This window comes from Anguilla anguilla, chromosome 19 (assembly GCF_013347855.1).
Source record: "Anguilla anguilla isolate fAngAng1 chromosome 19, fAngAng1.pri, whole genome shotgun sequence".
Lineage (NCBI taxonomy): Eukaryota > Metazoa > Chordata > Actinopteri > Anguilliformes > Anguillidae > Anguilla > Anguilla anguilla.
This window is the reverse complement of record NC_049219.1, coordinates 7,871,809-7,892,425: the sequence shown is the minus strand read 5'-3', so window position 1 is coordinate 7,892,425 and position 20,617 is coordinate 7,871,809. Positions and strand designations below refer to the sequence as shown.

At 49.8% G+C, this 20,617-nt stretch overlaps 1 protein-coding gene and 1 long non-coding RNA gene across 3 annotated transcripts in view; both read left to right on the top strand.

Annotated features, from left to right (window-relative positions):
* The window catches only part of LOC118219326, a 285,113-nt gene that overhangs the window by 13,149 nt on the left and 251,347 nt on the right, over positions 1-20,617 (top strand). The gene's annotated exons all lie outside the window — the stretch shown is intronic.
* Positions 1,392-20,617, top strand: part of LOC118219267 (semaphorin-3C-like) — a 33,115-nt gene continuing 13,889 nt past the window's right edge. The window contains exons 1-7 of one of the 2 annotated variants that reach the window (XM_035402293.1): positions 1,392-1,427; positions 1,755-1,934; positions 5,242-5,403; positions 15,782-15,942; positions 16,380-16,442; positions 17,298-17,417; positions 18,911-19,001. In XM_035402293.1, coding sequence (XP_035258184.1) covers positions 5,280-5,403; positions 15,782-15,942; positions 16,380-16,442; positions 17,298-17,417; positions 18,911-19,001 — 559 coding nt within the window. In that variant the 5' untranslated portion in view covers positions 1,392-1,427; positions 1,755-1,934; positions 5,242-5,279. Of the gene's footprint in view, positions 1,428-1,728; positions 1,935-5,241; positions 5,404-15,781; positions 15,943-16,379; positions 16,443-17,297; positions 17,418-18,910; positions 19,002-20,617 lie in introns of those variants that run through there. The other variant, XM_035402294.1, reaches the window with a different exon arrangement.

Below are 20,617 nucleotides of genomic sequence, written 5' to 3'. Positions count from 1 at the left end.
GGGATGTGTGTGCTGAGTGCTGATTCTGCAGCCTTGTGGGGAGCGGTCCGTGGAGGGAGCGTGTCCTCTGGGAGCTGGGCTCTCTACAGCTGCTCCGGCACTAGCTGTGTGCTGCTGTCTCTCATTAGTGGGGGATGAGTTGAGAGCATCTGCCCCAGAGCTGGGCACACACACACACACACACACACACACACACAACAGGTGCCCCCCACACACACATATACATGCATACACGCACACACACAAACAACAGCTGCCCCCCCACACACACACCTACATGCACACACACGCACGCACACACACAAACCACAGGTGCCCCCCACACACACACACAAACAGCAGGTGTCCCCCCTCCCACACACACACACACACACACACACCTTTGTGCAAGTTCACTAGTGAAATCTGGTGGTGTAGCGCATGGTTGTAGTGCAAATACCTGCATGCACTGCGGCCCACAGGACCTGGAGTTCAGTAGCCCTGATAAGAGACCCCACAGGTGAGGCTGGCACCGGGCACTGGAATCAGGCTGGAGACACAGAAACAGGAAGAGAACAGAATCACAGCTGGAGCATGACATGCGTGAAAATCCTGGGAGAAGCCGTGAAAGTCCTGGGAATGTCCTCCGATACCCGTGCGACGGACGGATTTATCGAGGCGCCCCGCAGAGCCAGAAATACAAATCGGAGATTATTGCAAGGGATCATTTTTCTGATTCGTGTGCAAAATAATAAAATACATTCCATGGTAAAAAATTAAAAAAAAACAAAAAAGTTTGATCAGCTGACCGCATAGTTTCAAAGTACAGATACCCAGTTAATGGCAGGTTTATCATTTGTTATTAAAAGCTGAGCCAAAGACGGAATTCCACTCTGCCAAATGGAGGTTTTGTTTTAAACAAGAAGGCGTACCCTCAGGGCAGCACTCAAGAGTTTATAACAAATGAGAAAACTTAACAAAAATATATTTGCAAAGCGAAAGGAAGTGCAGCCTTTAAATATTTGCCGTGGTTATACGGAGCTGAAGGAGGCTTTCTGGTTCAGACGACATCATGCTTGTTCCATCTGTGATTCCACCTGTGATGTCACAAGTGAACTGCGATGTCACTCAGACCTGATTAAAGCAGTCTCTCAGTGTGACTGGTTTTTTCACAGATGTTTTATTGCGACGGTCTAAGGGCTCGAACAGGGGAGGAAGGATGACTCGGGCAAGTCGCCCCACGGGTCTGTTTTTTTCCGGCAGGAACCGCCGAGCGCCCTGGTCGCCGGCACACGGGGGAACTCGGCGAACCCGCGCGTCTTTTTGAAGCGCCTCAGGCGCCGCTTCGGGGCCCCTCCGGCCCGTGGAGAGGGAACGGGGGCCGGCCGGCCAGCGAAGATCGCGCTCGAGCATCGCGTGCCGAGAGGGAGACAGGGGACGGGCTGGCGGTAAGGAGAGAGAGAGAGAGAGAGAGAGAGAGAGAGACTGTGGAGGGAGAGAGAGAGAGAGAGAGAGAGAGACTGTGGAGGGAGAGAGAGAGAGGGGGAGAGAGAGAGAGAGACAGAGAGAGAGACTGTGGAGGGAGAGAGTAGGGGGGAGAGAGAGAGAGGGAGGGAGGGAGACTGTGGACAGAGTGACTGGGGAGAGAGAGAGAGAGAGGAGGGGGTTGTACAGACCACAAAGTAATAGGAAACCGTCCTACCCTTTTCCCCTTCTCTCTCTCTCCGTCCCTCTCTCTCCCTCCCTCCCTCCCTCTCTCCCTCCCTGTCTCTCAGTCCTTCGTGTCCGAGCAGTCGCTCCGAGGAATAGCAGCAGTGTTTTTCTCTCCCTGGGGAACACCCTGGTGACAGCGCAGCGGGGGAACAGGCTACCTCACACACACACACACACACACACACACACACTCTCGCACCAGGACAGACCCAGTCCACAAGGGAGCCAGGAACCTGGTCAAGGTGGGTGAGGAACCTATGCCGTAGACACACATGGCTTCACTAACTGCATTTATGTGAGAGTGTGTGTGTGTGTGTGTGTACGTGTTTGTGTATATGTGACTCACTATGTGTATCTGTTTGTGCGCAGGCATGTGTTTACTTGTGCGTGTGTGTGCATGTGTTTATTTGCGTATGGGTGGGTGTGTGCTTGTGTGTGTGTTTGCGTGTGAGGGGGGAGAGAGAGAGTGAGTGAGTGAGTGAGAAGCTTAACAGGTGCTGGGTCTTCCTTGTAGCAGTGGGTCACTTGGACAGCTCAAGTGCACCTCTTAAATCAACATGGATTTTTCATTTGAATGAGAGAACAGCCATAGACCGTTTATGATTTTTGTCTGTTATTTCTAATCTCAGCATTAAATTTATGTTCAAACTTTTTCATGTGAGATTGAGTATGCTTATGTATTGTTTAGTTTAGTTAAATTACTTAAGTGCACTGTACATAAATACTTTTCTTTGGTATTATTTTGTATTTGACTACGCTGTGTACCAGTTGAACTGTTTTCAAAAGAATTTCCTCAGCAAGAGGACAATAAACTAATTGACTAAATTAAGGTTAAGAACGCTTTGCTATCATGGCCAGTTGTAAATGTTAAAACTGCATTTGAATGATCCCTGTGCAATATTGTCATAGCATGCTTGAATAAAATCCACTGTATAAAGTTCTGAGCCTGTCAGGGTTGCCAGTTCTTGGCTGGGTGGAGGTCTTGAAGAAGGGTGGAGGTGTGGGACATGACAGAGCTGGGCATCAGTGTAAAGGGCAGGAGTTGCTGGGAATTGTTGCCGTTTAAATATGAATTTGGTTAGAACTGAGAGGTGGGGGTTCTGACCGAGAAAGCATTTCTCTACCGCACTGGACTCCCAGTGTCTGCAGGGTTGGGCCGCATTTCAAACGCATGTATCTGAGACGCGTATCTGCATTCATGCATTTCTGACATAATTCAGGGGACCCGCCTCTTCTTCTTGTGCAGTTCTTACCTCTGTGCCACCTGCAAACAGACTCCGTCTCCTCCTCCGTTTTTATCATAGTTCATGTGCACGTTCACGTGGGAGGCATTGTCTGTGTTTGTAGGGGGGTTTTTTTTTGTTTTGTTTATTTTTGTTCGCTCGTCAGTCGGTCCGTTAGCCGAGCGAGAGGGGCGTGGCTTCTGGGGTCGGGGGTGGTGTGGGGGTCCGTTTGGAGGTCTTCAGGACGCCCAGCCGTTTACACGCAGTTTGTCCGCCATTGTTGTTACCGCCTGCTTTAAGTGTCCAAAAACCTGCTACACTGAGCAGCTGCTTCTCTATATGGTAGTCTTTGACACATCTGCGCCTACTTCCTGGAGAGTGTTCTTGATTCTGTTCGACAGTTGAAAAGGGTTTTTTTCTTTCATGGTTGAACCATGTTTTTCGGGCGTCCACTACAGTGGTCTTCCGTGATCCACCAGGTCGTTTGTTATTGCTGAGCTCACTGGTGAGTTCTTGCTGGAATGCTTTAACGATGTATCAAACGGTTGATGTTGACACACCCAACGATTTGGCTGTGTCTCTGATCGATTAATTCTGATTTTAAAGCCTCACGATGGCCTCGTGATGCTTTACTGGCGGGGACACCTCACGTTGAGAGACGACAGCCGCAGGCTCCAGATGCAAATTCCACACCTGGAATCACTCTGTCTCTTTTGTTAGCTTTCTTGTGCGCGAAGTAATGATGCGAAGACACACGGCTGACCAAGAAACAGCTGAGCATCCCATTGTCCAATTACTTTTTGAAAATGGAGGGGACTGTATATGAAGGGCTGCAATTCCTGCATGAAGAGCCCAATGTGGATGTAAATACCCTCAAATTATAGCTGACAGTCACACATTAACCTCACGTTCATTGTTTTATCCGAATGGAATGTTCTGGAGGACAGGGCTAAAACAACAGGAATTTTGCCACTTGCCCCAATACTTTTGCATTTACCTGTATATTCCGTATGTATATTTTTATTCCTTGTCTTTCTTGTAAATGTGTTCCTTATCATAATATGATAATAATAATAATAATAATTATTATTATTAATATTATCAATGTTGTCTCATATGGTTGTGAAGGCACGCCTTTATTTCTGTTTTCAATTTATCTCCTTGGAGTGAAATCATGCTCAGATGTAAAGTCAGACGCTCATCCAGAAGTTTCTGTCCCGTATATATTACATATGGCCGGGGCCCCAGTTGTGGAGTAGCGCATCGCTGCAGTAAAGCAGCGATCAGCGTCCAGCGGCTAGGGGTAATGCATCATGGGAAGGGCCCGCGCCTCATCTCAGAGTAATGATATCTGGCACGCGCTCGCCGGCGGGTCCGGGCTCCTGGCGAACGGCTTCAGCAGCTGCTCGGCTGACGGGGGGGCCCATCTGGGGACGCCCGCGGGAGAACTCGAACTCAAACTCGAACTCGGGAGGGGGCCCCGCCCAGCGCCGGGAGCTCCGCGCTACCGCCAAAAAGAGCGCTCGCGTCGCCCGGGCTGTTCCCCCCGCCCGTCCGTCTCTCTCCCACCGCGAGGCCGGCTCTTTGCGTTCGGCCTCTTCCGTGACGTGCCGTAGGTGTCCGCGGCAAGCCGGAAACCGCCGTTACCGCGGCAACAACGCGTCATTACCAGCGGCGAAGTCCTGAAGCTTCGCGGATTTCTAGGCCTGTTTCTCTGAAGGTCAATTATCTTTTATAAATTGTTTTTTAAGGTGCGTGCTTGTGTGTAGGTGTGGCTGTGTACGCGAGTGAAAAGGTGTGCGTGTGCTCCTTGTGTTTGTGAGTGTGTGCTTGCGTACGAGTGAGAGAGTGCGTTTGCGTCGGTCTGTGAGAGTAATGACAAGCTCAGTTTTTGTTACCTGTTACTTCAAAGGCTTACCTAAAACTGCCAACGTTATTTCCCCATCGTACATGCTGTGGCTGTTGACAGATATCAAAATATTGAGGTATCAGCTTAGAATAATAATTTGCCTTATTAAACCTGCAGTCATAACCTTAGATGCATTTGACTACAAATAAATCCAAGTCTTTCTTGTTTTTCTTCAGAAACATGGTTTGGCGAGTTAATTTTGAAACTAAAACTGAACTCCAAAACTCAATGTGCAGAAAAAAAGTAACACTTTTAAAATTTTTTTAGCCAATGTTTAGGACAAATGTTGATCGAATCCAGTCCATAGCCACGAGCATGTGTCTGAAAACTACAGCCCAATGTTTCTATTCAGAGTGGTGTATGACATGGGCCTGGTCATGTGACAGTGAAACTCTTTCTCCTGACATTTCTCTGTAGGCCTCGGGCTAAGGGCGGGGCTCCTGAGCCCAGCGGTCATGGGGCGACCGGAGGAGGTTGTGCTGCGGTCAGGCGGTCACGGCGTGGTCCTGGCCCTCCTGCTTCTCCTCGCCAGCGTCTCAGGCCTCTTGCAAATGCCAAGAGTCTTCCTCACCTTCAAAGGTAACGGTCAGGTTGCTTCCTGTTCAAAGGTGTAGATCAGGTTACTTCCCATTCAAAGGTATAGATAAGGTTACTTCCTGTTCCGTTGTGTAGATAAGGTTACTTCCTGTTCAGAGGTGTAGATCAGGTTACTTCCTCTTCAGAGGTATAGATAAGGTTGCTTCTTGTTCAAAGGCTATATGCAGCAAAATGTTCATTACAAATCTCATATATTTAGCCCCTGTTGAGCTCATGTAAATTCCGCTGATGCAACACTGAGAATTTTCCTGTACGGCCTCCTGAAGCAAACCTTCCAGTGCTCATATGTACCATACGTAGAACACATGCAAAATATGGAAATCAAATGTCTCTGCACCATTAGAGTGTGACCACTCTGATACACTTCATAAGGGCTATAATGAGCCAGCCTGGTTCCAGTTTGGCTATAATAAGCCAGCCTGGTTCACCTCCACAGTGCGAAAGGGGTGCAATAAGCCAGCCTGGTTCCAGCTCTGCAATAGGCAAGGGCTATAATGAGCCAGTCAGGTTCCAGTTCTACAGCTACAAAAATGAGACGTGCATCTCTTCTCTGGGCCTGTCCAATTATGGGGCAATATGTTAGCTTGATTTCCTCCACCTCACCCAGAATACAGTGGGGGGGGAGCGGGGGGGGGGGGGGGGGTCTCTCATTGACTCACTCAGACAATACGCAGGTGTATCCGCGCCGGTCGGCTTCCCTTTCAACCGCCGCTGATGTATGGCGCCGCGCGGCTCTCTGGGAGTTAGCGGTAGCGTGAGCGCAGCGCGGCGCGGGCGGGGGCGGGGTGGGGGCGTCCGCTTCATCTGCAGCCAGAAGACGTCAAAGACTCCGGCGTAGCATATCGGGGAGGCATTTTGGGGGTCGTAACTCAGATTTTTATGGGTTCAAATCCCAGGTGAGGCACTGCCGTCGAGTACCCCTGAGCACCCGTACTCAACCCGAATCGCTTCAGCGACTGTCCAGCTGTGCGAATGAACTGTGTTGAAGAAAATGGAGCCATACTTGGGGAAATGCAGTATGCTACAATACAATGTAATACAATTTGTCGTTAGGGCTAAAAGAGAATAGTGCGATGCTTCGGAACATTTGGGCAAATAGACAAACAATTTTTGTTTTCAGGTACTGCAATATATTTTATATATTGTGAAATATATAAAACGAATAAAAAATATTTAAAAATGAATATTGTATATATGGTAAAATCTACAGCAGTCTGCAAGGTGCTATGTGCTGAATCTAAGTGTTAAGTGCTGGATATGCTAAATGTGCTATATACTGGCTATGCTAAGTGCTAAGTTCTGGCTATGCTAAGTGCAATGTGCTGGCTATGCAAAGTGCTAAGTTCTGGCTATGCTAAGTGCAATGTGCTGGCTATGCTAAGTGCTATGTGCTGGAAATGCTAAGTGCCCGTGAAGCAGTGCAAACGTAATACATTGTAAGGTGCAAAGCTGTGTGGCTGGGCCATGCTGTGTGCTCTCCAGGCTGCCTGCTTCTGTCTCTTTGATCCCCCTCCCGCTCAGTTTGCCCCCCCCACGCTCAGGGCTGTACGCCGCCAGCAGTCTCCCTGTGGCCTCTCTCCTTACTTAGTGCTGATTTTTTTACGGTGACGCATGGATTAATAGCGGGTGACAGGGCTGGCCGGCGGGTTAGCCGTGCCGCAGGCTTCCAGCAGGTCTGTGTGCTTACAGGAACTGGTGTGAGAAATGGTGTTTGGGGCCTCTCTCCCTCTCTCTCTCTCTCTCTCTCTCACTCACACACACACACTCTCTCTTTCTCTCTCTCTATTTGTTTCTGGAGCCCCCCCTCTCTCCCTCTCTCTCTCTCTCACATACACACACTCTCTCTTTCTCTCTCTCTCTCTCTTTGTCTGTGTTTGTCGATGATTCAAATGGCTGACAGGATGTAAAGAGGTATTGCCAAGTATCTTCGAAAAAAGAAAAAAGAAACTGTAAAACTAATCCCCAGTAATGTAGCATGTCCTCCCCTCTTTGAACCTTCTGTGTGTGTCTTTAATGGGTGCTGTAAGCTACAGTGCGTCTGTAAGAAAAGTCCGGAAAGAGCCGCTCAGGACCGGTCGCTGGGTCACAGAAGCACCTGCTTTTAGTGTTCCCTCTGTGCCCGCCATTTCCCCGAGGAAAACCCAGTAGTTAACACGGACGTAGCATTCGGCAAACATAATCATAAGAAAGCAGGCGGGGGACTTCCTTGTTGATTGGTCGATTATAAGGTGTTAGCCAGAAATGAACGCCAACGCAATTAATGACTGTGGTATTCAGTGAAATGCTTTCAGATTAGTGGAGGGCTGCAGTGCCTGCAGGTTTAACTCCAGTCCTGGAGGGCAGCAGTGTCTGCAGGTTTAACTCGTCCTGGAGGGCCGCAGTGCCTGCAGGTTTAACTCCAGTCCTGGAGGGCAGCTGTATCTGCAGGTTTAACTCCAGTCCTGGAGGGCAGCAGCATCTGCAGGTTTAACTCCAGTCCTGGAGGGCCGCAGTGCCTGCAGGTTTAACTCCAGTACTGGAGGGCTGCAGTGTCTGCAGGTTTAACTCCGGTCCAGGAGGGCAGCAGCATCTGCTATTATCTCTGGTTTCCATTCAGTCAGCAGCCAATTTAGGCCATGACAAGAACGTGTGAAATCATGAATTAAGTGAAGCATGAAGTGCTTAAGCAGGCACACCAAATCCAGCAGACTCTGCAGCCCTCCAGGACTGGACTCCATCACCCCTGTTACAGAGCCTTGAGGGCTTTGTGCGATATACAGGCGTCCCATCAGATGCCTGAAGAGATCCGTGTTTTTTAAAGGCTTCATAACATGCATGTGACATGCACAAAATTAAAAATTGCTTGATGGATGTGTCTTGGAAGCAGTCAAAGTCAGCCATCTCCTTAAAGCAAGACACACACTTCCGCTCCCGACAGGCACTGCCGTTCGGTATCGTGCTGGTGGCCGTGAAACGGAACCTGGGCGGACGCGTGACCGAACGAACCGACGCGGGCTTCGCCGCGCGAGGGTCGGGGACGAGCCTCACCGAGCGCGGAGGTCCACGGAAGGCACCGGAACGCGCTTCCCGAGGCGGGCTTCCGCGCGAAACCGCCGATTTAATGACACGGGCGGTAACCTCGGATTCGTCGCGGTTCTTAGTCACGCTTTTAATTTGTTTTTATTTCCCTGCGAAAAAAAACTCTGAAAATGTTTCAGAATCCGCCCTGGCATTCCGTCATTCCTGGGAAGGAATGCGTTGCCGCGTGAGCCGCAGTAGGCAGCCATTCCGGTCGCTGGCGCACGCTGTATTCATTTACCGAGGATTTTTAAAAAAACCAACCGCTGGCATTTCCCAAACAATGAAGTGCGTTAGTCGCTCGCCACACCGTTTAGTTGTGAGGTCGGAAAACATCCCCGAAATCTGAAAAGCGCTATAAAACTACCAATAAATAGGGCAGAGAGAGACAGAGTAAAGAGGTCTCCTGGTGGTTCTTGGTCATTGTGTTCTGTGGGGTTGTTTTTTTTTTAGCTTTTAAAGTGTAAAGTCTGACTGAAATTGCTTTCGACGCTGGCCTCTACACAGTTAGAAGCTCAAAGTAAAATAATATAAATGCGAGTTCCAAGTCCAAATATTCGTTGTGTTTGTATTGTAATGCATGTGTGTGCATATCTTTACTGTTAAATCTGCTGGTTTTTTTGACGTGTTCCTGCACTTAAGTGCTTAATTGAAGTCGCATGAAGAGTCTGCAGGCCTCATATCCACGGCCTAAATCAACCACTGATTGAAAGTAGATCACAAAACCTGGAAGGGACTACGGCCCTCTGGGACTGGAGTTTTAGGGCCCTGGTTTATACTGAGGAAAACGAACCGGCTTCCCGCAAGACCCGGAATGAGCTGTTCCAGCGAACCGGACCTGGGTCAAATACGTGTTTGACCCAGGTCTGCCGTGAACGCACCGTTTGTTTGAATAAAGGTGGACCGGAGTGCCGAAGACTGTACTGCTCCTCCTCGTTAGACAAAGAAAGACGAGCAGAGATATGTTTTCGAGAGGTTTTTGGCGCCACAGCCTCAGCTGTCGTCACCTTTCACGGACAGCATCATCCACGCCTATTTCGGTTTCAGGGAAAATTCCGGAACAAAATTAACTCGGAGGCGAAATGGCCGGGTGCGCATGTTCTGAATTCTCCGGTAAGGAGATCGGCGGAGAGATTACGGCGTTTCACCCAGCCGACGCCGCACACATCTCCTGTAAGCTAACATCTGTCGCATGCCGTAATTCAAATTCGACTGTAACAATGACGGTTCTCGATTATGTGGAAAATTCATTTGAAATCCCAAGCATTCCGCAGATTTGCCGTTTTTATTGCATTTATTGCATTGTAATATGCACTGTATTATGTACACTTTGGCCCCATGAACCTGGTCATTCTGAACCTCACTGTATATCTGACCGTTAGCCTTAGCTTTAGCCAGCCTTAAAAGGTTAGCCATAAGGTACACATAGTTCTTGTTCTTGTGCTACTAAATTTTTACCACCGGCGTAAAACAACCTCTCTTTCTGAATAACCCAATGGAACATTTGCTCCTTTTCCAGTGCAGCCTTATCTGTCGTGCTTCCTGCGGCAGGTTTTATCATCCGCAGAAACGGCTGCTGTTTTATATCTGTGGGCGCGAGCCGCACGAATGGGAAGTGGACAATTTAACTGTGAGGGGGAAGCAATAATATGTCAAGTTTAATTATTCCGGTCTTTGTTGGTTTATTTGCGGGGAAAGAAATGTGCCGGTCCTTTTATGGGTTTGGTTAACCGAATCGCCCTAGCTGCCCGACGCGGGCGTGACCGCGGTGAGTCACGTTCCGCTCGCTGGTTCGCTTTGAGAATCGTGGACCAATCATGGCTCTCTAGGCAAACCGCCCTTCTGGCCTATGCCTCGAACTCACCCTGGATTTTTCGCTACACAATCATTTGCATTCCCTACCATCACCGGTTCTGCAGGTTTTCACCACAAAAGAGGATGGCTTTCTCAGTTCTCTAGTTAAATTAGTTCAATAACTACAAAATACATCCATTTTATTTTTCCAATTAATGACCAGTTTAGTTGCCCTTCTTTGTACCTTTTCATGGACCTATATGTCTTTATATTGTGGGTTGAAAACATCCTTCCACTCAATATGTTTCCTGTATTGTCTAGCATACTAACCCTTAACTACCCTCGACCTGCCATTCAAACGCCATTCAGCCCTAATTGCCATTAAGCGAACGAAGCCTTCTGAAATTATTCATCGTTAACTCTTAAAAGAAAACTTTTCCATTTTCCTTGTGGTATGCAAGCCATGCTGACACTCCAGTTGCTTAACTGGGCCTGTGGAACAGAATGTGGATTACAATGAATGAATAACGTGCAGTCGTAAGTTAGTAAATGGAATGGTACCCTTTCAGGAAACGTACAGGCCAACTTACCAAACAGGCTGACCGGGGCCTCCCGCAGAAAACACGGTTGTATTTCACGGCCAGTGGGGTGGGTCAAAGGTCACAGGAGGCCCGCTGGTTGGGGTGAAAGGTCAGCAGGGCCCCTCGAGGCGGGGCCTGACAGGTGGAGAGGGGGCTGGGCGCTGGCTGGAGCAGCGATGGCGGACCGCGGATCCATTTTCAATACACTTTCTTTAGATTTCAATTACCTTGAACATGCAGAGGGGATGTAGGCAATTTTGGTAGTAGTTTAGTATTAGTATTATTATTAGTAGTATTGCTATTATGAGTTGTTCGATAAGGTTCTATAACATTATTATAAAATGATTTTTTTAGTATTAGTAGTAGTTGTAGTATTCGGAGCATTAGTAGTAGTAGTGTTTTGTTATTGTGGCACGCCTCCTGCGGAGTAGCTGGGGTGGACACTGCAGAGCGGATGGGCGGAGTCAGCTGTCCCGACCCCTCCTCCTCCTCCTCATCAGCCGCTCGGAGGGCGGAGCCTCTGTCGAGAGGCGTTCAGAGAGGGGGCGTGGCCACGCTCCGGCCGCATTGCTTCGTTCCCTTATTTTCTGAAGCGTGGCGGCGAACGTCGGCGCCGAACAAACGATCGCGCTGACAAGAGGCCCTAACCTCGGTGTCGCGTCCTAATAAAATGAAGACGATGATGACAACGGGCTGCTCGAACAGCAGCGCTGAGCGTGAGCTACGCTGGCCGGCTCGCTGGGAAGTTCTCAGCTTTCATTAATCCATTTCGGTACTGTGCCAGAGTGTGACAGAATAAAACATTTTTTTTTTATAGGCTAGCCTTTCACAGCATTCTTCTCAGCGGTTAGTTAAATTTGAATCACCCGCTCATTACAACCGCATTGATTTCCACAACACGCAAAAATTGATGCAAGTTGGTCTCTTTTAACAGGAAGACCTGCGAGTGAATAGCGTTGGGCTTTGAGCTGGAAAAGGAAGGTTCTGTTCTACTGAACTGGCAATCCCTTCTCGGGTCCCTCTTGCTCAAAGAACGGCCTACGCCAAGCGCTGTTGTCATTTTTCCCCCAAACCTGATGCTCCAGAAAGGTCACGTGCTTCGGAGGAGGGTCGGCGTCGTCCCCGGATGCGACCTTTCGCCGGTCGCGGAGCCACAATGGCCGCCCGTTAACGGATGGCCCCCCCCGGGGGGTTGCCTGGTTCACAGTGTCCGGGCGTGCCGCGCTTGTGAATGCAGCGACTGGTGCGGGGCGATATAATGACAGTCAATCTGCTTATCTAATTGTCAACATTTCCCTAATAACATGGGGAGATGTTGTGAAAATGTTTATTAAAAAATATTCATAGTAAAAAAAAAAAAAAGGTACAAATACAAATCTTTTGGGAAGTGCTGCAATGCAATCACACCATCGATGTCCAGTGCTCAAAAGGTCATTTTTAAATTTTTTCAAAATCAGACAAAAAATTAGATAATTTGTGATGATGGCCATCTGGTATTTTGCTGTCAGACTATTAAATTCTCTTGTTTGAAGTTCAACAGATGGCCCAAACACAATAAAAGCAACATCTAGTACCAATTTGACTTGGAGTTTTGACATGATTCAGTGGATTTCTTTCATTAAGTAAATGCTAAAAGTGCTTGACAGAAGAACCCACATTTGTCACACACGCATTAGAGTTCTGTGTCAGTGGCTCAGTTCTGTTATATCCGTTGGATTTTCACCAAACCGACTTTTTGCACAGGTTCTTCGGCCTTCCAGCTAATGTCTCCTCCCCCCCTCACCGTCCGCAGACTGTTCGAACGCCTCTGGACATTTAGCGTTGAAAGAGAAGGATTGTGGGTAGCGATTTTGCCTCGGGCCGGCTCTCACTGGCCCGTCGTTCGCGACGAACGGGAAAACCCACAGGTCCTCGGGCTCGGACGTGACCTCGGAAGTTTAAGCTGGGTTTACGGGAGCGGTCTCAGTCGATTCGCCTCAGCGCCTGCGACTTGGCAGCCCCACTTGTACGGCGGTCAGGCTGCTTCTCGCTGACAGGACGAGCCACAAAAAAGCCGACCAGCGCCCACAACAACAACGGGATGTTTTTAAAGGTCGCGAACGGCACGGAAAGGGGGGAGGAGAGAATTCCCCCGGAACGTTCGCGACGCCCCCCTCCACCCCCCCCCCCCACCGCGCGGCCAATGACGCACGTGCGGTCAGGCCCTGCTGCCGCGTAGGGGTCTGCATCGCTGCGACAAGAAAGGCTTGGTCGAATACCACCCCCCCTCCATCCTCCCCCCCCCCCCACAGCTTGTTGACAATAACAGGCCAGGGCGATGACGACTTTCAAAATTTTACGCCAATAATCGAGCGTGTCTTCAAACGGCGCTCCCGGGCGTCACGTGTCGAGCTGTCCTGAAGTGCCCTCATCACCAGAGCCCGCATTCATCCAGCGTCTCAGAGCTGGGGTGCTACAACATGGTAAACGGACTGTGTTTACATAGCGCTTTCATCCAAAGCGCTTTACAACTGATGCCTCTCATTCACCCATTCACCCACACACCAATGGTGAAAGGCTGCCATGCAAGGTACCGATCAGCTCGTTGGGAGCCATTAGGGGTTAGGTGTCTTGCTCAGGGACACTTAGGATCAGTTTAGCCTTTCTTATTGTAATAGATACGATTGTGAAAACTAGTCAGAGATCAGCTCTCTTACTTTGAGGCACTACATGAATGCTCAAGGCATTAGCATTATTTTGTGGCAGCGTGGAGAGTCATTTTATACACACTCAGAAATAAAGGTACAGTTGAGCTACATTTTTGTTCTTTATGGAACAAATTTCCCAAATGGATCCTGATAGTACAATAATATTTTTTTTGGGTACTAAGGAGTACTTCTTACAAGCTAAAAAGGTGCAGATGAATTATGTACGGCTGGCTAGGGGTACAGTTTTATGTATCTATGGGGTACCACCCCAGTGACAAGCGTTTGTGAAAGTGAACTTTTTCTTACCTTTTTTTTTTCCGAGTGCATTCTCCCAACGAAATTCTGGCCCGCTGAATTGTTCCGTATGTTTCTTGGGACGGTACCGTGTGTGAGCGCTCTGCCGAAGCGAAGGGGGGGTCGGTCTCCCGTCCCGCCACTCTCTGCAGGGTACGGGATCGCCAGCCGGGGTTTTGGATGAGGATCCGAAGCCCAGCGCTCTGGAACAACAGAGACTGATCACCACAGCGCTTCTGCGTCTGCTCAGCTGCCAAGGCTTAAGGTTTTGCACAGGAAAATGCCCAGTGTTAATTCGACTCTAACAGTGTCAGTGCAACTCTTAACAGATAACATTTGGTCCCACGTTCCAGAGCGAGACCAATCATTATGAACGATTTGAGATTTAAATCCATTAACATTCTTGTGTGTCAGGCCTTTATTCCCATTTTTATATAGCGTGTTTATCCTATTTAACTCTTTGTAAGTGCCAGTGCCAAAAAACTGAGCATTCGGATAAAAAATATGCCATCATGACTTAAACTGTTGGCTGTCGGCAAACATGTTTAAATTGCGATTAGCATGCGAAAGATTCGAGTTTTTGGGGATGTTCCCTCTTTCGGGGAAAAGCCATGGGGAGCCTGGAAAGGGGGCACCTTCTCCCCCCGAGGTTTGGTGGGTAGAGACCGCAAAGGGTCCCTAGAAGAGAGGGAAACAGAGAGAGGGAGAGAGAGAGAGAGGGAGAGAGGGAGAGAGAGAGAGTGCAAAGGAATGCGTCTTCTCTTTCTAAGCTGGGACTTGCATATCAAACACGCGAAGAAGATTTTGGACTTGAATGGCAACACTGTGACTTTAGATGGGGGGGGGGTGTGGGGGTGGCAGTTGGGTGCCGTTACCCCCCCCTCACAGCTACATGAGGAGATACGGGACAGAAAACAAGCGGGGGGAGGAGAGGCAGAAATGAACGAATAAAGAAGAAAAGAAGAGAGGGAAAGAACACTTGCGTCCGCTTTCCCCACTCCGGTTGCCATTCAGTTCGGAATTAGAAAACTCATTAATATTCATGAGCCGGGGCTTTCCCCCCCCCCAGAAACGCTTTGATGTTGCCGCTGAGAGCGCTTTCTCTCTCTCTCTCTCTCTCAGTCCCTTCCTTTCTTTCTCCATCCCTCCGTCGAGGCTGTCAGGAGGGGAGCGCGGGGAGCGGGTCAGAGGTCTGACGGCGGGAACGGCGCGGTTTTCGAGGCGGCGAGAGACCCCGCCCCCCCCCCCCCCCCCGAATCCTGTTCGCGGTTCTGCCCCAAGGCTCTCCGTCGCGGTCACCGACCAGCTTTCTTCGACCGGCGAGCTCGAGAGAAGTCCCCCCCCCACCCCCCCCCCGGGCTCTCTTGGAGGCTCCCTCCCCCCTCCTCCCCATCTTCTCCCCCGCTTGTTTAAATCGCTCGGTCATCGCTTTTGTGTCGTTCTCTTTTGGTGGAGTTCATCCCGCGATCTTTATTTGCACCCAGTGGAGATGCCTCCACTAAGCGTTAGCATATGCTAATGCTAACCGACAGACTGCCCTTCATGAACATATAGACACAAACCGGTGGAATAGGAGTTGTTGGTTGGAGTCATCTGCGCTCATCATTTTACTTAAGGTTTAAGAGCGACTCTGGACTTGAACACCCCAGGAGTCTGTGCCAGTGCGACAGTACATGACATTACATTACAGGCATTGACCTGTTCCACAAGTAGAGAAATCTCAGTGTGAGCTCACCATGAGCTGATCTCTACCTGTGATCCTTGTTTTGTTCTGACAGAAATCAACCTGAAAAATCGTGACATCTTGTGCGTGTGTGTGTCTATGTGTGTGTGTGTGTGTGTGTCTATGTGTGTGTGTGTGTGTGTCTATGTGTGTGTGTGTGTGTGTGTGTGCGTGTGTGTTTGTGTGTGTCTATGTGTGTGTGTGTGTGTGTGTTGGTTATCCAGAGCTGGAGGCATCCCAGTCTTTTGAGCACTACAGCCTGTCGGAGCAGCCGCTGGACTACAGGATCCTGCTGGTGGACGAGGACCAGGACCGCATGTACGTGGGCTGCAGGGACCACCTTCTGTCCCTGAGCATCAACAACATCACCCACCGGCCGCTCAAGGTCAGTGCCCGTCCCCCTCCACCCCCCACACTGACCGCTACAGACCGCTACAGACCGCTACAGACCGCGACTGGGTGGCCGAGACCAACGACTGCTCCCCTTTACCGTTATTACGCACTCTAGCCATTTAGCAGATTTCCTTACACAGAAGGAACTACATTATTTTTGTGTACAATTCATTTATAGAGCTGGCCAATGGCGTTCTCAGTGTTAAATTAACTCTTAAAGAGTACATATGGTCCCAGCTGGACAATTTGGATTAACACTGGACATTATACCGCGCGGATATTTTACGACCCCTTTGACTGAACCCTGAACCCTTCCTGAATAAGTCGGCGCCTGCCGTCCAGCAGCAACGGTACCGCAGAAAGCTCTTTTCCTTTTAAAGAGGCCACAGCAGGTCTGACGAGGCTGAAACGTCTTCTTTCTCCCTGCAGGTGCACTGGCCGGCGTCTGCCAGCAAGATCGAGGAGTGCCTAATGGCGGGAAAGGACGCGACGGTAAGAGGACCTGAGCCCCGCCCCCCCCCCCTCCCTTTCTGTGACAGTGTATGCTTTTTGCGGGGCTTTTATTTTGAAACGGCAGCCGGGGGGGAAGCTACTCGTAAACTGGACGAGGACCTCCCAGGAACCGTTTGTGCTGCTTCTGAGCCACGACCCAAACTCTGCAGAGAGGGGGTGGGGGGGGTAACACTAATATTTGCGCGACCCGGTCCCCGCGTCTGCTGCTTGATTGCGACCCCCCATCCCTGTTCATATTCCGTTTGGAAGCGCCTGAATTACAGCCGTTGTCAGTTCGTAAGAACTCCTGTCCTGGACGTTAGCTCAGGCCTGTGGGACGAGCTGTAAACAGATCGCTTTTACGATCTTCTTTTTGCTTTGCCGGCACCCTGTGCTGAGGTAACTTGTTTTTTTAAAAATATTATCCCATTTAACCAGCCGAATGCTAATCTGAGTTGGTCACGTTGCACATTTCTCAGTAGGAAAGCAGTGCTTTTGTGTGGTCATAACAAACCATATCTTAGCCCTTTGAAGAGCTGGCCTTTTGGAATGTTTTACAAAATTCTAAGTCAGGGTTCCAGAACTCCACTGCAACAGTCAGAAGTCTCTCTTTTTCTTTTTTCCTCTCCCTCAAATTATTTAAAATGGATTACAGTCAAGATTTCAATTGCTTGCAGTCTCCGCAAATCTGGGCTATATTGTGATAACTGCCGCTTGCATGAAAAAGATTGAGTGTAAAATAATAGACATATTTTCTCTGACGGCGATTTCCGGAAGGAAAAAGGTGGTGAATGCGTTCGGTTTAATAGGTATGTCTCTCTGTCTCTCTCTCTCTCTCTCTCTCTCGTTCTCCAGCACGGGTGCGGGAACTACATCCGGGTCGCGCAGCCCTTCAACCGGACGCACCTGTTCGCCTGCGGCAGCGGCGCGTTCAGCCCCGTCTGCGCCTACGTTCACAGGGGTCGAAGGTCAGAGGTCAGTGCGAGACATCACGCCGGCGGCGTCAGCCAGAAAGAGGAAAGGGGTGGCGATCATCGGCAGCGATTGTGACATCAGCATTAGAATGTTCAGTTCAGAACATTCTAATCACACATTTGTGATGTCACACCTTTAAGGGTTAAGGAGTCCAAACAAATAAGCCACAAGGAACACTGTCTATTGTTATCTTTGCACTATTTGTAAAAATATATAAATATTGACTATTTGGAATTCAAAGTTTGCTTCATTATGTTTTTTGCCTCTTTATTGAACTCTAACGTTTAATTTTCTTCAGTTTTTTTCCCACCACCTGCTGTTTTCAGACACTGTTGCCAAACTCACGTACTCACAGATGTTTTTCACCGGCTCTTTTTCCCCACCGTTGGCTCGATAAGAGGTCACGCTGACGTCAGGCCAAATCAGAACCGCGATAACAAATTAAAAAAACCCCGCCCACCCCCGGACGAAATCGGCCAATGGGCTCCCGCGGCCCGTCTGGGAGACGAGCTCCAGCTGGAGAGGGCCGACAACGAGGGCCAGCGTTCGCCCTGAGAGGAAACCGCCCTCTCTCTCTCGCTCGCGCTCCGCGTTCTCCGCACCGCGGCCGAGACGCTAACAAACCCCCCTCCCGCCGCTGCCGGCGCCTGACTTTCCGTAACGCTGGAAGCCCAGCGTTTACGGGCGGCGGCTTCAGGACACACAAACGCGTCTGACCACACACAGAACCCCTCCCATGTGAATCCACCCGCTATCCACAGGGACACGTGCAGTAGCGACTGTCGCTAGGCTAAGCGCTATAAACCGCACTAAAAAGAGGCTAGCTGGCCGCATTGCGTCTGTGAAACGCGCGTAGGCGGGTCTTTGTCGCGTTCTGTAGGATCGCGGCGATCGGGAGGCCACGCCCACATCCGCCGCGCGCTGCTCGGATACGGAAGTGAAGCGACGGTGAGGGGGCGGAGCCCGAGCGCCTTTCAGGCTTTCTCTAGAACGAACCGGAATCTTTTCCTGCAGAGTGTCTCCCTACAGGGGACGGACTGGACCGTGTTTGACTCTAGTTCATTGATGTATTTGTTTGGGACGGCATTCCTGTATTTGGAAACAAGATACTGTTTAGAGTATTTTTGGCCCATTCCTGGCTTGAAATTCCCCAGAATTCCGACCGGGTCGATAAGAGGGCGGGTTTCCGCGGAAACACCACCAGACCAACCGGCTGCTGGATGTCACCGGCGGGAACGGCATAAAGATAACCGGGCCTTTCAAGCGTGAATTCCCCAGAAACCCCCTGGATACAGAACACACTGACAGCGCATGCCAATAAACTGTATTATCAAGATTGCAGCACTTCTACAATCTGTTGAAATATAGAGAAATGAATTGCCACTTTCTGATATTAAAATGGTATTAATATTAAAATATTTATATACTTATGATTTTAATTTTGAGGAAAACCTTCGTCTCTCCGTTCCCCCCTCTCCTCTCGTCTCCTGCAGGAGCAGGTGTTCCACATCGACTCTCGGATCGAATCGGGGAAGGGGAGATGCTCTTTCAGTCCTCAAATCAACACCGTCTCCGTCATGCTGAGTGAGTCCTTCTGAATTATTTACACAGGGAAATTTATGACAGTAACAACCCAACTCCGTTACAGCTGTACACATATGTACATGCAAACATACACGCGCACACACACACTCTCACACAGACACACGCTCTCTCTCACGCATGCACACACACACACACACACACGCACGCACACACGCACACACACACACACACAGGCACACGCTCTCTCTCACACACACGCACACACACACAACCCCACACACACACACACACACACAACCCCACACACACACACACACACACACGCACTCACACATGCACACACACACACACACACACGCACTCACACACACACAACCCCACACACACACACACACTAGCCCCCTGCCTTTGCAGTGCCTGTGTGCGCTCCCTGGTGGGTGAGCTGGCGCCCGGTTGCCATGGTCGCAGCCTGTGCGTGACATCGCAGGTCGGGCTCGGCTTTCAGATACCCGAGCGCCAACCCCCCCAAACCCCCCCCCCCCCCCCACCCATAAGGTTTGCAGGGCCAAATAGGGTCAAGTTCACTTGGCTTAGGACACCTCTGCAATCAGACTGCCAGGAACACACCCTGCATGTGTGTGTGTGTGTAGAATTTATAATTAAAATTATATCATTTAAAAATTTCTAAAACAATCAAAGGCAGACTATAGTATTTCATTTCCTTGTGAAATGTGATTCATTACATTACATTACAGGCATTTGGCAGACGCTCTTATCCAGAGCGACGTACAACAAAGTGTATAACCATAACCAGGAACAAGTATGACGAAACCCCTAGAGAGAAGTACCGGTCCAAGCGCAGGGAACAAATAGGATTCACAGGATCATTCGGAATTTGAATGTTTATCTGTTCATCTATCAGTCAAAGATTATCTGAACATAAGTTCATTTTCACAATTAATGGAGAACTCTATGTAGAGTGACTCTGGGTAAGGCAGTCTGTCTAATAAGCTGGGAAAACACGCGGTGAGCCTGGAACCGAAGCGGCGCGGCCCGGCCGCGAGCGGACTCTCCGATTCCACCCTTATCTTCGGGCGGCTCGTCAGGTCTGCTGACACTTCAACGCCTCCTCTTTCCAACATTTCAGCATCTTACAGACTCCAGCCGTTTTCTGAAAAGCATCTGAACCCAGGGAAAGCGTTTGGTCGAGCAAGCTTCACGCCAGAGGTGGAAAATCCAGGCGCCTGAAAGTAAAAGTCGTGCCTATTTTGTTCCAGTCGCCTGGATTACCACAACTCTTTGGCCCGGGAGGTAGCACTAATTAGTAGAATCAGCCGGCTGAGTTCTTGGGTGGAAGAGAAACACACGGCAGACAGACTTTTACTTTCTGACCCCTGGACTTTCCCACCTCTGCGTCACGCTAGCCGTCAACCGTTGGCGCTAGCTTTTTTCTTCAGCGCGGGTTTCACGTATTCCCAGAGGCCCTTGGGCCCGCGCCACGCTCCGCAGCCAGCGGGGCGACGCGGCGAAGTGACGATAGAGCGATAGAGAGAGACGGAGCGATCGGAGGGAGAGAAAGTCTTAAAGGGGCGGCGCCCGGAAATCGCAACTTGGCGCGTTCCGTCTTTCTCTCAGAGTGATTGGTTGCGGCCCGT